Source organism: Orbicella faveolata, unplaced genomic scaffold (assembly GCF_042242905.1).
Source record: "Orbicella faveolata isolate gen_17 unplaced genomic scaffold, um_ofav_v1 contig_34, whole genome shotgun sequence".
Taxonomy (NCBI): domain Eukaryota; kingdom Metazoa; phylum Cnidaria; class Anthozoa; order Scleractinia; family Merulinidae; genus Orbicella; species Orbicella faveolata.
Genome location: NW_028301563.1, coordinates 17,067,610 through 17,082,587, shown reverse-complemented (window position 1 = coordinate 17,082,587; position 14,978 = coordinate 17,067,610). Strand labels below are relative to the sequence as shown.

The following is a 14,978-nucleotide window of genomic DNA, read 5'->3' as shown; positions in this document are numbered from 1 at the left end:
TATAGCCTCATTGATCCAAACTCACTGGGGACTGGGAGAATTTTCTAGAGTTATGCAAATCCTAGACTACGTACGTCTCGTGTTTGCATAACAGTCTCGAATTCTCCCAACCATTCCCGCGTTTAGATGAGGCTATGTAAACACGGAATAATTGTTCCATTGCTTTTTTTTTTTTTTTTTGCAACTCAACCTCCGTCGACGGCAGTTTGGAAAGACAAGAAACTGTACTCACTGCAGAAAATCTGTACTTGCTCCATAAAGGATGGTCCGATATGAATTTGACCACCGAAAGGTAGCGATTCTAATAATTTATGCTGATTACATGCAGCATAACCACCCGCAAACTACCCGTCAAATCATGCAAAAAATACAACGTTGAATTTTAAACAGCACCGGTCACTAAATAAACAGGAATTCTGCCTCAACTGACAAGACATCTGGTCTATCGGAGGCCGCGTATTCTTGTCCTCATGACGAACAAGAAGTGCTTCAAGCCATAGGATTCATTAACAAGTTTTGGTATGACTATATGATGTTACTTCTCCATCTGATTGTACTGATCTTGGGATATCATGAGCAAGGTAGATATTAACTGCTTTTACCAATATCTCTCATAGCTCACGCCAGAGAGTATACAACACTGCGAAAACAGACAATGTTTTTAGAAAAATTGAATTATTCAGTACATAATCGTATTTGTCTGATATTTTTGCACCTAAGTTTACCTCTTTTAGATAATATCATCTGAAAATGTATGATTTTTTTTTTTTTTTAAAAATCATGAAAGTAAATTAAAAAACAAATATACGAAGCAAAAAACCGTATAGCATTTTACCATTTGAAATGAAGTCAATAATGCTTGTAGAATTTAGTATACCAGGCAGATATCTTACTTATTAATTTTCTGTGATTGAAATAGGGCGACATCCAGTAAAGATATCTACTTTACGAGGGTTATATTACGAATCCGGATAACCCGATCTCAAGTATTCAATAGTGGCTCAAACACTCTCTCTCTCAGAGCTCAATTCCGTGTTGCCACGCATTTTGTTTCGATATTATTCCGAAAGAATTGTATGCTAAGTCAAAGAAATGTACATTTCTCATCACTATGACAACGTTATCACATGTTATGGTCAAATTAAGTATTGGTATCACTTTCGGTATCACTTAAAATATGGTTAAAAATTTCAGATTGTTGGATCACCCTACGCTGTAGCTGATAGCCAAAGACACTTTGCAGTAAGCGTTTGATATTTCTTTGCTAATCTATTGTGTTGATCTTTTGCTATAGTGCTGGGATTTCAAGAGAGAGCTCTTGTTGAGAACTTGCTGGAAAATTATCATGAGGAGCTCAGGCCACTAGTTGAGAACAATTCCCAGCCAACAGCTGTCAATATTAGTCTGAGATTGATACAGATTTTTGAAATGGTAAGAGAATTGAAATTCACCACAGGCACGTATATCGTGCAAAATATTTTGCACATGGTCAGACACATTTAGAAAACTGCCCTCAACTTCAAGGTGATTCCTCAGAAATAAAAGCCGTCGAAAGATCTTTTGAATCGATCTATAACGGTATCACTCGTCGCAGATCATTTCATCTTAGCCAACTGGTCAGTCTCCCACCAGTTGGGATTCTTAATAGTTTATGTTATATTTGAAATATTTGTTTATTTATTTACAGTGTCCCCAATTAGCACATTAGTGCTAAATACATCGACACTTAAATAAAGTGATTATTATTATTATTATTATTATTATTATTATTATTATTATTTTTATTATTATTATTATTATCCTCTCTTGGGTGAATTTACAACTGAAGTGACGTTTGGGTGTGAGCCGTTAGGTCATTTAGGACCTTTGCAGATATTTTTTATAGTCTCGGGGTGATAACGGAAGGGTGGGAGAATGGATTAATTTTGAAGGATGTAAAACGCGTTCTTTTTACTATATCGTCTAGGACGTCAAGAAACAAGTCATCATTACAAGCGTCTGGCTTAAACAGGTGAGTGTAAAGAGAAACGTGGGAGAAATCACAGACAAACAGTAATATCAACTCCACAGATCATGAGCTCTAATACTAGTACTCGGCCGAGCTGTATAGCCTGCTGTAGCTTGTATAGCTGGCTAGATTTCAGGTGAGAGTGCTTTTTTCGACAGCCAAGGCTCTAAAGATACGGCGACGCCACGATCGAGGCAGGGCACTTATATGTTGTATCTTACATCCCTATCGAGGAAAACATATGGGGAATAGTCGAGCTCTGCTGTCGAAACAAAGTGCGAAAACTTCGTACCCGAGTACTTGCGTACCAAAGTGACCAGGGCACGGGAATTATTCCGTGATCCGCTGTAGTACTCGTGAACGACCTGGTCCCTAACCCTTAAAAATAGGTACATGTGTTGTTTCGCAAACTCACGTCACCATAACAACGAACTGTCCCAATGCGAGCTATGGTATCCTATTTTGTTTTTCTAACCGAGATATTAGAGACAATCTGCACATTTCATTGTTTTTTTATGTTACTTTCTTATTTTTTCTGCTTTAAAGATTTTTGGTTCGTTGTCGTTGCGTTCTTGCTATACAACAGTCATTAATTAGAATTCAAATCTGTGATATAAGGTTAGTTACTAACAGAAATAACAACTTTCTGTACAATAAAGGCGTATACGTTGAAGCATCGTTAGAAACAGCGCCATTTAAGGACGGTGCCTACTAAATACAAAGGTTTTTTGCGCCAGGTTAGGACCACGCGGAAAAAGTAGATCTTTGCAAGGGCTATTGGAATCCACAAAGAAAAATTGGTGTAGCCACGCATATTTTCGAGGTAATTAGCCTTGAATCTCAACAAAAATGCTGACATCAGCATTTTTCTGAAAAAAGAACGAAAGGATATTTCTTTACAAATTTCCTTAGAATTCGCCTTTACATTCAGAAAAGCAAACACATTTAAAAAGATCTTTAAACTACATGGCAAATGGTAACATAAAAACCATTTTTGGTATGTTTGTAATAACAAAATCGTTGCAACAGCGCTTTTAGCGCCTCTGACAGCCTTCCTCTGGTTCAGCTAAAATACAGCCTAAATACCTTTTGCTCACAAACAGAAACTAATCACATGTGGAATAGGCTTGTCACTTCCATTTCATAACATAAAATGTAGGGGTGACCACGCGTTTTTTAAAGTTATTCACTTTTTTTGAAAACTTTTACGGTGCCCGTTACATTTTTTCCTGTCACCTCCCCAGTAAGGAAGACATTTGCGTACCTCACCCTTGTTTTGCGCGCGCACTACGCCATCTGCAGGTACATGTTTACAGTTGGATTTCAGCATAATTTTCAAGAGATAACAGGTAGGTTTTCAGCTGGAAGACGTTAACAGTTAGTGATTAGCGATATGCTGCTATTCTGGTGTTCCTGGCTTACGTGCAGGTTCATTAAACTTGATTTGGTCACAGTAGGAAAATTTTGCTGGCATTTTAGTCATGTACGTGATAGCGTAGTTGATTGTGTCAATGTCAACCCCAGCGCGCGCGTGACGCTTAAACCAGGGCGCTTATATGCCTTTTTCCGCCCTGCTTAAACCATAGCTTGCGTGGTGCGCAGAACGTGTGCGCACTAACAAAAGTAGGCACCGTCCTTAATCTGCAGGAAATAGACTCCTATCATTACCCACCTTTTACCGTGAAAGCTTTGCTTTACTTTTTCGATGTAGGCCTGGTTTGATCCGGAGTTGAGATGGAACAAATCTCAATATGGTTGGATCGACGAAATAAGCTTGTCGCCTGATGATGTGTGGGTTCCAGACACTGTGCTCCTTAACAAGTAAGCTTCAGACACAGGAGCCCAAGGGCCCCTGGCTTACCTCACACTCTTGCTTCTAAACCTTCTTTTGGCTCATAACGAAAGTTTTCTCCCTAAAACGTTTGTGTGACCGACATAGGAGATTTTGTGTCGATGTAAAGTCTGCGAGTATCCCGGCTGGCTATACTTCCTCCTCTTCATCCTGGGGGAGGGGGTACTCCAGGCTGGAGGTATATAATAGGGTAGGATTTAAACGAGTTTAAGTATAGTTCCTCTTTCTGTTTAGTTTCCCCTCCCCCACCCCTCTCTCCCACTATCGGCTCTGCATACGGTTCCTTTAGGAATTGCTAACGACTGAGAAGCATGCTTGCAAGAAAAAACTCTCGGGAGATCGGGGAGATAGAAATTTAAATTGCAAATTAGTTTTCCTCGTGCCCGTGGTCCGCGTACGTTTTTCTTAACTCCCGTTCAGAGAAACGTAGAATAGAAGCCCATGAAACCTTATCGAACCTCCACAAACTACTACCTGTACTTTCGTACCAAAACGTAATTTACTGTATGTACGGATCGCCCCCGGATGTTAAGAATACAGAGTCATTTGTCTAATTATGTGCCAATGGTAAACTGTGAATGTTTCAGCGCTGAGACCAGTAAGATGGGAAAACCTGTTGGCTTGAACAATCCCCTCCTGGTCACCTCCCACGGTACAGTCCGCTGGCTAGCGCCTATTATCCTCAAGAGTTCTTGCAAGCTCAGTGTCCGCTACTTCCCATTCGACGAACAGTTTTGCAGGCTCAAGTTTGTGTCATGGACATACAGCAAGAGCGCATTGCTCCTGGAACCAGAGGAAACTGAAACACTTCAGAACTACACAGGTTTGATCGTCGGGAGTGTACCAGCTCTCTCAATCGATCACAAGCTTGTAATTCTTCTTGTGTCGCAGCTGTTATTATTTTAAGGCTGGAGGTTTTAAGTTCTGTTATTTGTTCCATAGCTCTCTTTAAGGGTATCGAGCCATTCGTGTGAGACCTCGAAAAAGCTGCTTCCTGACCCTCCATCTTGTCTATCCCCTTTTGTATCGGTTAACTTGCAATCTGGGAAAAAGAGCTGATTGAAAGGTTTCACCCTACCAATAAAATTACAGTAGAGCCTTCGCTAGTGGATATTTCCCTCAAACAGACTAGCTAGTAGACGCGAAGGTTGCAGCCACAGGTCACAAGCCTTTGGACGGAAGTTCTTCTATACCTTCCCCTAACCGAGTACCAAATTGAACGGGACCTTCACATTAATACTAGTGTGCACTGGATGTTGTACCGACTGACAACTTTGGAAATACGTTTCTTGAACCAGGTTCGACGCATTAGCAGTGCAATTACAGTCCAATCTTCAATACCTCTAGTAGACGGACACCTCATGTAAGCGTAGTCCCAGCCACTTACAAGCTCTGAATTTCCAATTTATTGTACGCTGATACTTATTGTTTTTCCACTCGCCATTACTTGACTAAACAATTTTTGACGCCTGTTTATTGCGCGCTCGTCTCCGGATCGAGCGGTCCGGGTTCGAGCCCTGGCCGGGAACATTGTGTTGTGTTCTTGGGCAAGACACTTTACTCTCACAGTGCCTCTCTCCACCCAGGTGTATAAATGGGTACCGGCAAACTTAATGCTGGGGGTAACCCTGCGATGGACTAGTATCCCATCCAAGGGGGAGTAGAAATACTCCTAGTCGCTTCATACTAAAGAAACCGGGATAAACTCCGGCCTGATGGGCCACTTGGCTCGCATGCATGCAGACTTTACCTTACCTTATTGCAGAAAGCGGTGAGTGGTACCTGGAAAGAGTTTATGCTCTGCGGTCGTCAAGCAAGGCAACCCATAGCAACACAGAAAACAAGTCAGCGGTAACCTACGTGATACACATACGACGAAAGGTCTTCTACTACTTCGTCTACCTCATCGCGCCATGCATGGTGACGTCATTCATGACATTAATCTTGTTCACCCTACCCCCTGAGAGTGGCGAGAGGATGGTGGTGGGCGTCACCATTTTGCTTTCGCTTACGGTCTTCTATCTGCTGGCTTCAACCCATATTCCTGAAACCTCAGAGGTGGTGCCACTGATCGGCAGGTAAAATATATGATTGTCGATAAAAGTAGAGACCGTGAAAATGTAACACAACGCAAGGTATAAACTTTAGGAAAACTTCGAAAGTATCGCAAACCTTTTCCGGAAAAGGAGAACAAGAGCGCTGCTGCTAAACTGTCAACTAGGATGTTTTAGGCGTAATTTCCAACGAAGTGATCTGGAGCGAGATCGCATTGCAACCTCCACTTGCACTACGCGCGGTGTATTATATGTTGGATCCTGACTGGATCGTATTTTTTTCATATATTTGTTCAACCGGTCAGGTAATAAATAGTGACTGGGTTACTAAAATTATGTTATCTCCTCAGATATTACTCACTGACCATCATCGAGATCGCATGCGCATTGGGTTTGACATGCTGGGTTTTACGGTTTCATCATTACAACACATCGGTTGGAAAAGTTCCTAACTGGGTCAGGGTATGGTCACTGTCTTATTTTGTCTTAAATGTAGCGAACCGACCATTATTTCAGTTTATCTATCTGTGTAATATCTTAAGTGGCTGCCTGGCTCTAGACGCCAATGTGGCTATCTTCGAGGCAGCCAGTAATCTATTTAATTAATTTTTTTTTCTGTGTATAAAGTGTAGGGTTTTAAAGGAAATTGTTGTTGTTGTTGTTGTTGTCGTTTTTTTGTACACCTCTATGCGAGTTTTAGGCCCGCTGTGCAGACTTCATCTCATGCCAGGCTTACATGCTCTCTCGCAGGTTTACATTCTTGGTTATATCGCCAGAGCAGTGCTATATAAAGTCCCTGATGGAAGCTCCTCGGAGAACGGTAGTGTTGAAGTTCAAGGTACACTGGAACATCGATTTAATGAACCTCTATTTAATCATGAAGTTCTCATTATAAGGAATGTTACTTTTCGTCTCAGTAAAAGTGAAGTAAATGGAAACGAACCCCGATATAGCGAAACCTCGTTATAGCGAACAGATTTTGCCAGTCCCTTGGCCCTTCGTTATATCGAGGATTCGAGGTTCGTAAAAGCAATGGTAATGACGGCCTCCTGAAGAATGGTCATCGATTTCTTAACATCCTGTCATAAAATCAAATTTAATGAAATATAACTGTAGTTCCATCCTGGTTATTTAATATGTACTTTTTCCTAAAAATACTTGTTTCATTTTGGGCTCTGTGGCACAATTTACTTATATATTCAGTAAAAAAAAAATATGACAATTTAACAAAAAATCAGACAATCTTCGAAGGTCAATCTGGTCAGTGGGAACATTATCCCTTTTAGAGTTTGTAATAGTTAGTCAGAAAACAAGTTAAGAATTGCTCTAGCACAAAAATTGTTCGTGCAGATATATTTACTGGTATTCTCAATTTTCCTGGCCTATTAGGCAACCGAGATACCGCTGTCAGCGACAATGACGGCTCATTTGCTCGTCGGCGCCTTCCAAGAGAGCCCAGTGGTATCACCATGATGGCGGAGCGAGTGTCGAAGAAGCAAGAAGAGGAAAATGTACAAGACGAATGGCAGCTGGCCGCGCGGGTTATCAACCGGTTTTTCTTAGTAGGCTACCTCGTCGCCGTTTTCCTTTCCATATCTGTCATCTTCCTGCAAGTTCCCGGGGTTCTAGTCACCAGGCCCTCGCCGCCAACCTCTGACGAGGAGTAATCTGTCATGTCAATCCGGAACAAGCCGTGGTTGTGAACGCTCCTCGGAAGCTTCAACTCAACACTTAAAGATCACTGAAAAATTTGATTGGTTAAATTCCTCCTTTTAAATTAAAGGCTTATTAGTTCTAAGGGTCTTTTCTATCGTGTCAGGGCTCACGTCCAAGTCCCAAGCGTGCGTAACTCTAGCCTTCTGTGACATACATCCGTGGCAATCTTTCAACGTAAGACTAAAAATAACAGATTATTTTACCCTCGTTATTGCTGATTGTTTATAAGTTCGAGTTCCTGAGAAACATACAAAAATTCACGCTTTGATGGGTATATATTTAAGAATGTATTTTACCAACTTCAATAATTCATAGTACTAATAGCTGGAATTGATTCAACTCTCAGACAACAGCAAAAACATAAATTGTACTGAACTCTTTGACAGAGAACATGTCTATATTCTATTCGCGGCTCACTTTAAAAAAGGTATCCTTAAAGTACCGTGATGTGTGGCCTTTTGGAAATGAAGCGCCGTAAGTGGAACCAAAACAGTATGATTTTCACTTTCTGAATATCCTGCGGGACAGAGATTCTCATTTCTTTCTGCTCGGTGAGAGATCAGACGAGAGGAAATCTTTTAGGTTCCCTCTCGTCTTTCATAACGCAGAAAGAGAAGGGATTCTCTGTCTTGCAAGATACTTTCTAAAAAGGTGAACTATCATTATCTCAGCCGAGAGAGTACCCCAGGGGTATTTCTAACCGTTAGTTAAGAGACTGCATTGGGAAATACTAAAATAATAAACATATATATGTCTACTTGCTGATCCTTTATCATATTCCTGTCGTAATACCATGCCCACTTTGTTTCCAAAGGACTCGTCTTCCTTAATCAGCTCAGGCACGACTTTTAGAGTTATTTCGGCCACGGTGACTCACAAAATGATCTTGAAGGTGAAGGAAACCTGAAAATAATAGTTCACTTAGACAGAAATAAAATCAAAGAGATAATTAATAAATCTTAAAGAAACAAGGATGGTTAAGGATGGAGAGGATTCTATAAATTAATATGGGATTACAAAGGACGAACTTTGGATAGGCTCGTTCAATAAAGTACGAGGAAGCTTAAGTCCATGTTTTCAATGTATTCTCAGGCTGGTAAAGAGTCTTATAGTTTGCACATAGGTTGTACATTAATCGAGATCAAAAATAACATGAGCCAACAACTTGAGCCACGAGGTAGATGAGGACGTGAACAAAACTGCGCATGGGCAGATATGCAAATTATATGCTAATAGTATGTTAATTCAAGCGTGTCTAAACTTGAAAAATTTGGGCCAGACTTTTCATGATAAACAAACCGTGACGTAGTCCCTTTAATCGCCAGCGTTGGTCTAATCTCATCTTTCCTGAACAACTTTTCAGGAAATGAGATTTCGGAAGCCGAAAGCACATTATGTCCCGCTGGTTTCCGAGGAGGCTTTACATCCGATATCACTTTTTGAATAGTGAAGACAAAACACAACAAATTATGATACTAGCACGTGCTCATTCTAAATTCCAAAAGGCTTGAAACTCCTTCTTTTTTTGGCGGATTTCGATGTCTTGTCAGCATTTTTTAAATATAAATGTTTTGTCATCGCTTTATTGCACTAAGTTTTCGAGAGAAGAATGCTTTTCGCGGTGGAAAATCATATGTACTTATTTTTAATTTGACAGGTGTGTTTTATCTGCGGAAAGAAATTATTTTTCGGTTGCTAATTTATTGTTTTCTCAATTTCAAAAAATTGATATGATGATTTTTGCATTCAATCCTTTGTGCTATTAATTTAAACCATTCCTTAAAAGAATGATATTTATATTAGCCTTTCTTTCTTTCCATAGGTTTGTTTTATATTTTATGTTAAAAAAAAGAAATTAGAAAAGAATTAACTCACTTCCAAAACCTCTTTAGTGCGCTCTAACATCACGCCGTGGACTGAATTTTTTTTCGTTTTTTTTGTGAGTGTGGGGTTTTCCCTCTTGGCAAGGAGTTCGGCAATTCGCCAGTAGTATTGTGCGTTACTCGATAGCGATCTCTTGTCAGATCATTTTTCGCGCTCAAGGTCAATGCTTTTGAACTCGATATGCAAAATTTAGGTCTGCATTCCTGTTATGCTTGAGAAATAGCGCGTATCGACCAGTCGGGTCGAAGTCGGAGCTTTAAGTTCTAGAATGGACAGAACCATCGTTTTCATTTGGCTCGATTCTACAGGATCATTGTTCACTTGATAGGCTAGTTGTGTCTGTTGGCCTTTGGGAAGCTTCAAAACAATCAGGAGTTTTCGCAAGGTTTCTTCGCGGGCAACGAATTTTATCTGTTATTGGTCCTCTTACCGGTCAACAAGATTGAAATTTTGTCAACACGGGGATAAATATTGAATCTGCGACACAAGTTGGCTTTTGAATGCCAATGAACATTACGGTTGAGTATTTCGAGCATAACTTCACCGTTGATTTTCTCGACATATTTTGGATAGCGACGTTGTTGGGTCCAATATCATAGGACAATAACTGAGGTCTTTAACTCAGAGAAGCCAACCGACAAAAAACAATAACAATAAAGCAAAATGTCGTAAGAGCAGTCCTTTAGAAGCGGAAGGATACAACACCAAACTTGAAGCTGTTCATGAACCATGGAACCAGAGAAAGCTCGTCACATGTCGCTACAAAAAGAAGTTTTGATTCACGTCTCTGAGTTTCCTTCCGACCGTAGACGCTCGACGTTTGTAAGGCAGAGGTCGCGATCGTTCAGTAACGGAGAGAACAAGAGTCCTCGGATGAAGACGAAAGGTGAGTTATTGCAAGTGAATTTAGATTGCGTCCTTATAAGAATAAGAAATACTTCAATACTGTGAGAGTCTAGTTTGGGCAGCTGGAATCAAAGCTACGAGTTCAATTTTGATCCATTTCTCCAACAGCTATCAGCAAATTTTGCAAATCTTGAATTTTGTTTATTAGTCAAAAAAGACCCACGCCATTTCTCGATCGACAGTTTAAATTGTGACCAACTTTCAGCTATCCAAACTAAAGCCTCATGCGATGAGCAAGTAGGTTTACTAACGTTCGTGCACTGGGAATGTAAATGTATATTCATTTCTCTTGTTGCAGCGTAGCTGTTATTAAATTTTGATAAGATTTATATTCAAGCAGCACTCAAACGATAAATTATGCTCTTCTGTCAAATAGAGCTGCTTTACAAACGGGAAAGTAAACTACATTGTTTTGACTGTTTTTCGATTCAAAGCATGAACTGGCAAGTCAGGTCTGTAAGAACAAGCCGGAGGGATCAAGTCGACATTGTTTACGCACTGCTGCTCGGCCCTCTACTGGAGCCCTGAGCCCGGCGGCTCCTCGGTCAGCGGTGCGCCGCCGGGATGAGCTAGCTCGAGCTAGATCACGTTTTAGACCTTAGACACAATGGGGTGGGGTGGGGGGTCACATTGGACCGAGTAAACTAAATGTATAATTTTGAATTCTTAAACTTCGACTAAACCATGCCACATGCCAGAGAACAAACCAACCTTGAAAAATGACTGATTTCGCTGAGCTGCACAACTAATTACACCAATTTCGTCGTCGATCCCTCCATTTTCATTTCTGAGATAAACGGCTTCACGTTTTGCGCGTGATTTATTCATCATGTGACGCCTTCCTTCTGATACGAGAAATAAATTACATTCGGACATACGTTCTCACTGGCTGTTGTAGACATCATTTCACAATGCATGACTAGCTGGGCGTCAGCCAGCTCTTCGGATTTTTGTCGCTCTGGGAGATTTCGCAAAGATGACTATTTATTTTACAGTAAATTCTACTGAAGGTCAGTAACAGTACCACACTCGCCACGTTGTATAGTTTTAATATATAATTTCACAAGGAGTAATAAGACGTTTCAACGTCTCAAATTAATTAATTTTGTAGAGATTGCTATACCTCACGAATTCTACCATTGCAACCGTCACGTGCACAATTCGATTTAACTCAGTCAAAACTTATATTTTCACTGTGCTTACTCGTTAGCAGACCGTAGGCTCGAATGTTGTAGAACGGACTCGAGTGAGCGGCGAAGCCTAGCTAGTCGGTCCGGAAATTACACGACTGAAGTAAGGAAATAATGTAAGTCGCAGACAATTACTTGATCATTACTGTGAAAAACCTAGAGTGCTAAAAATGCATATAAAACTGACTCTGCAGAGCGTGCCCTTTTTCATGTCGATTGTAACGTTGCTGTTATACTGCACTGTCGAATATCACTGCTCTGTAGATCAAGTCTCAGTCGTTGTAAGAAAGTAATCATCGAGCCTGCGTGACACAAGGTGAAATTCCTGATTTCAACACCTTATAGGTGGTTAATTGGATTATTGCTATTCTATCCCTACAGACAACATTGTACCTGTTCATGTAGTTGCATGACTCCGGCGTGAGCGGCTGCGAGGGAGACCACGTAGATCTGGGAGGGGAGGGGAAAAGCCAACGTGAGTTTTGTTTTGGCTGTGGCCTGCATTCTCCAACCTGCAGTCTAAGACCTCACAATTCTTTTTTTGTTTCTTTCATTACCATGTTTATTTCATACTTTTTTGTGTCATAAACAGGTATTTAAGGTTTGAGAAAACAGTGGATGACATGTCTAGACCGAAACATGTTAGAATGGTTGGGTAGACGGTGGGCAGAGAACCGGTACATCGATAAAACGTGCCGAGAAACATGCTCAATTTCAATGTCGCCTTTCTGTTCTGCCTGCAAACACGAGGAGGCGAGTCCTGGCTCCTCGTAGATAAAAAAAAAAAAAAAAAAAAAAAAAGATTCATAGAGACATTTTAGAATTTTGAAGCCAGGCAACACATAAACGATGATAAAAAATTCGAATAACTAACGAGGCTAGGGGCAAAAAGTTGCTTTTGCGTCATTTAAAGTACAAGCTTTTTTATTTGTATGGCGAAGTAATAACCCTGAAGTTTTTAAAAAACGGCGGCGAAATCACGAAAAAATATAATTAACGAAATATAATTAACTGGTGGGAAGGAACAAGGCTTACATTACGCCATATAGCTGCATATTATTCAAAAGGTATTCATTAAAAAAAGAGCTAGTCTCCTTATTAGAAAATTAAACGAAAAAAAAAAAAAGTAACGAAGAAAGCGGTTGAAAAATGGCAGAGAAGATGAAAAAGGTCAAAACCGCGACGTTGTCACTCCCATATCAAAACCAATACGGTTTATGTTCCCAAACCAGGTGTATTTAACTTTCTGTTGAAAATAAATCTGGATGAAACCTCTGACAGCATTTTTTTCCGCGTCGAATAAGGAAAACTTCGCCTTATAGTACATGTAGTGACGTCATATCTGTCACGGCTTGTTTATTTTTAGAAAGGAAATAAGTTAGAGCGTGACACTAGCCTTCATCAACCTTGAGGGCTTTGAACTCCACCCACAGGCTTGTCAAAGCAACGGAAGGCTATTTTGTTTATTACGGATATCTACCTTTAGAAAGGACTGAAAACGTGATTTGCTTTCCTTTGCAAATTTCCGCGCCATCTTTCCTCAGCCTCGGTTTCAAATTACAACTGCATCATGGGAAGATAAACAGTCTCCTGTAATTTTTGTTGGCGTTATGCTGTTAAAGAAGGCGATTTCCGCACCCATAATTTGATAAGATTAAGATGTAATGGGTGTCTTCAATGCCCGGTATAATCCCCTACCAGTTGCAGTATTCTCTGAGAAAGGAATCTGGAGACTTTTACTTCCAATGGGGAGGATATTTCACGATCGACCTGCGTAAACACGTCATGCAAAGATGTCGACAAAAGCACCTCCATCACCGCAGAGAAAAGTGCGAGGTAGAATACGATTTTTTTTTAGTAGTACTGCTGAAATCACGCCAAAGATTCCCTCGCAAGGATGTCTGCTTCCGTGACTGATAATCGTCACGTTTGAGAAGATATATTTGGTCTTATTTGAGTTTATAAGTTCAACTGTATGTCACGTAGTCGACGTTTTGATTTTGTGATCTTTGAATTATTGTAAGTCTTAAGCTTTCTTGACCTTCTTTGTTACCGGTGTAGGAAAATTAACTTACATTTGTTTTTACTCTGCTGCAACAGTCAGCAATTTTTGCTGTGTTGCTTTTAACCCGATTCTTTGTCGGATTAACAATGAGATGCCATATAAACGGCCATGTTAGGTCTCTCGCTAATGGACGTGTACAAATTGGTGTTGACCCCTACGGCAGCGGGTCATTCATAAAACATGTCAACAGAACTCGAAGAGCTGTTTATCGAGGCATCCCTATAATTGTCGTTTGGAAGATTATTTCGTCATAAGCTATCACTTATTCATGATTTCAGCCGTACGATGGTTTCGGCGTTATTTCTGCCAATTACGTCGTTGTTGATGCCGGAGCGAAGTTCACCGAAATCGTTTTTAACCAAAATAATGAGTGCTTCCTTTGCTCAGTCGTCCGTGAAAGACCTTCAACGATTCTTTCAAGGTTCTTGATTTCAAGGTAATATCTAAATTAGTTTCCTCTTCCTTTCAAAAGCTTTCTTTTCGGCTCTGCAAACAAACAGATGTACTCGTATCCAGCTGCTGGTGTTGTTTTGTGCTCTCAAAGCGTTACTAGCGCGTTTCGGGGGTATTGCACAATATCCTACGTTAATACGGTGTAATCGAACATAAGAAATATGTCCATACAATGATTGTAACTTCGTATATTTGCACTGGGCAGTCGGGAGTATAGTTTAATCATGTTGTAATCGAGTTACTTCTGCTCTGTTGGATAGCTTTGGACTGCGGAGGCAGTCTGGAAATACTTTTCTATTGAATGTAAACAATGAGCTTTATACACTGTTTTACTTTTTTTATCGGTAAAGCACAATGTTTATTTCTTTGGTATTTTTAAATGAGTCTTCTTCTATGCCACCAAAAGATCTGCACCTAGACTAATGAAAGTTAGCTTGAAGAAATGCAAAATTGCAAAATTTCCCTCAATTTTTGTTGTGAACTCGAAGACCATGATTGTTCGTTCGAAAATTTTTGGATAACTTTCAAATGAATATAATTGTTGTTTGAAAAATTATTTATTGTCCTCCAGCTGCAGAAAATATTTTTAAACTGGGAATGTGACTGTCTTGCAATTGTCATTGTCCATCGATCATTTTATACTGGTTTGGTTCCAGTTTTAAGTTTTCTTTTTCAATTTATGCACAGCTGTTGGCAATGAAAGTAAACAAGTCAAATATCATGGCTGCCAGAACACCCGTTTATATATCAATGCTAACAACACACATTCTCTCTCTCTGACTCCCCCTCTGCACCACATATACTCTCAATTTGACAATCGCAGTTTGAGTAATAGTGCATTCAAAATGTT

General features: G+C 40.1%; 2 protein-coding genes across 5 annotated transcripts in view; both read left to right on the top strand.

The window, feature by feature from the left end:
* The first annotated feature begins 142 nt into the window (after positions 1-142).
* LOC110053959 (acetylcholine receptor subunit alpha-like) lies at positions 143-8,697 on the top strand. Its single transcript, XM_089299055.1, has 9 exons — positions 143-581; positions 1,295-1,431; positions 1,967-2,011; positions 3,720-3,829; positions 4,448-4,683; positions 5,626-5,938; positions 6,265-6,376; positions 6,665-6,752; positions 7,304-8,697. The coding sequence occupies exons 1-9, from the start codon at positions 530-532 to the stop codon at positions 7,579-7,581; spliced, it is 1,371 nt and encodes a 456-aa protein (XP_089155181.1). The 5' UTR covers positions 143-529; the 3' UTR covers positions 7,582-8,697.
* Positions 8,698-9,540: 843 nt separating this feature from the next.
* Positions 9,541-14,978, top strand: part of LOC110053964 (transmembrane and coiled-coil domain protein 3-like) — a 29,658-nt gene continuing 24,220 nt past the window's right edge. For 2 of the 4 annotated variants that reach the window (XM_089299051.1, XM_089299050.1), the window contains exon 1: positions 9,541-10,400. In XM_089299051.1, coding sequence (XP_089155177.1) covers positions 10,244-10,400 — 157 coding nt within the window. In that variant the 5' untranslated portion in view covers positions 9,541-10,243. Of the gene's footprint in view, positions 10,401-11,257; positions 11,431-13,095; positions 13,447-14,978 lie in introns of those variants that run through there. The other 2 variants (XM_089299053.1, XM_089299052.1) reach the window with 2 other exon arrangements.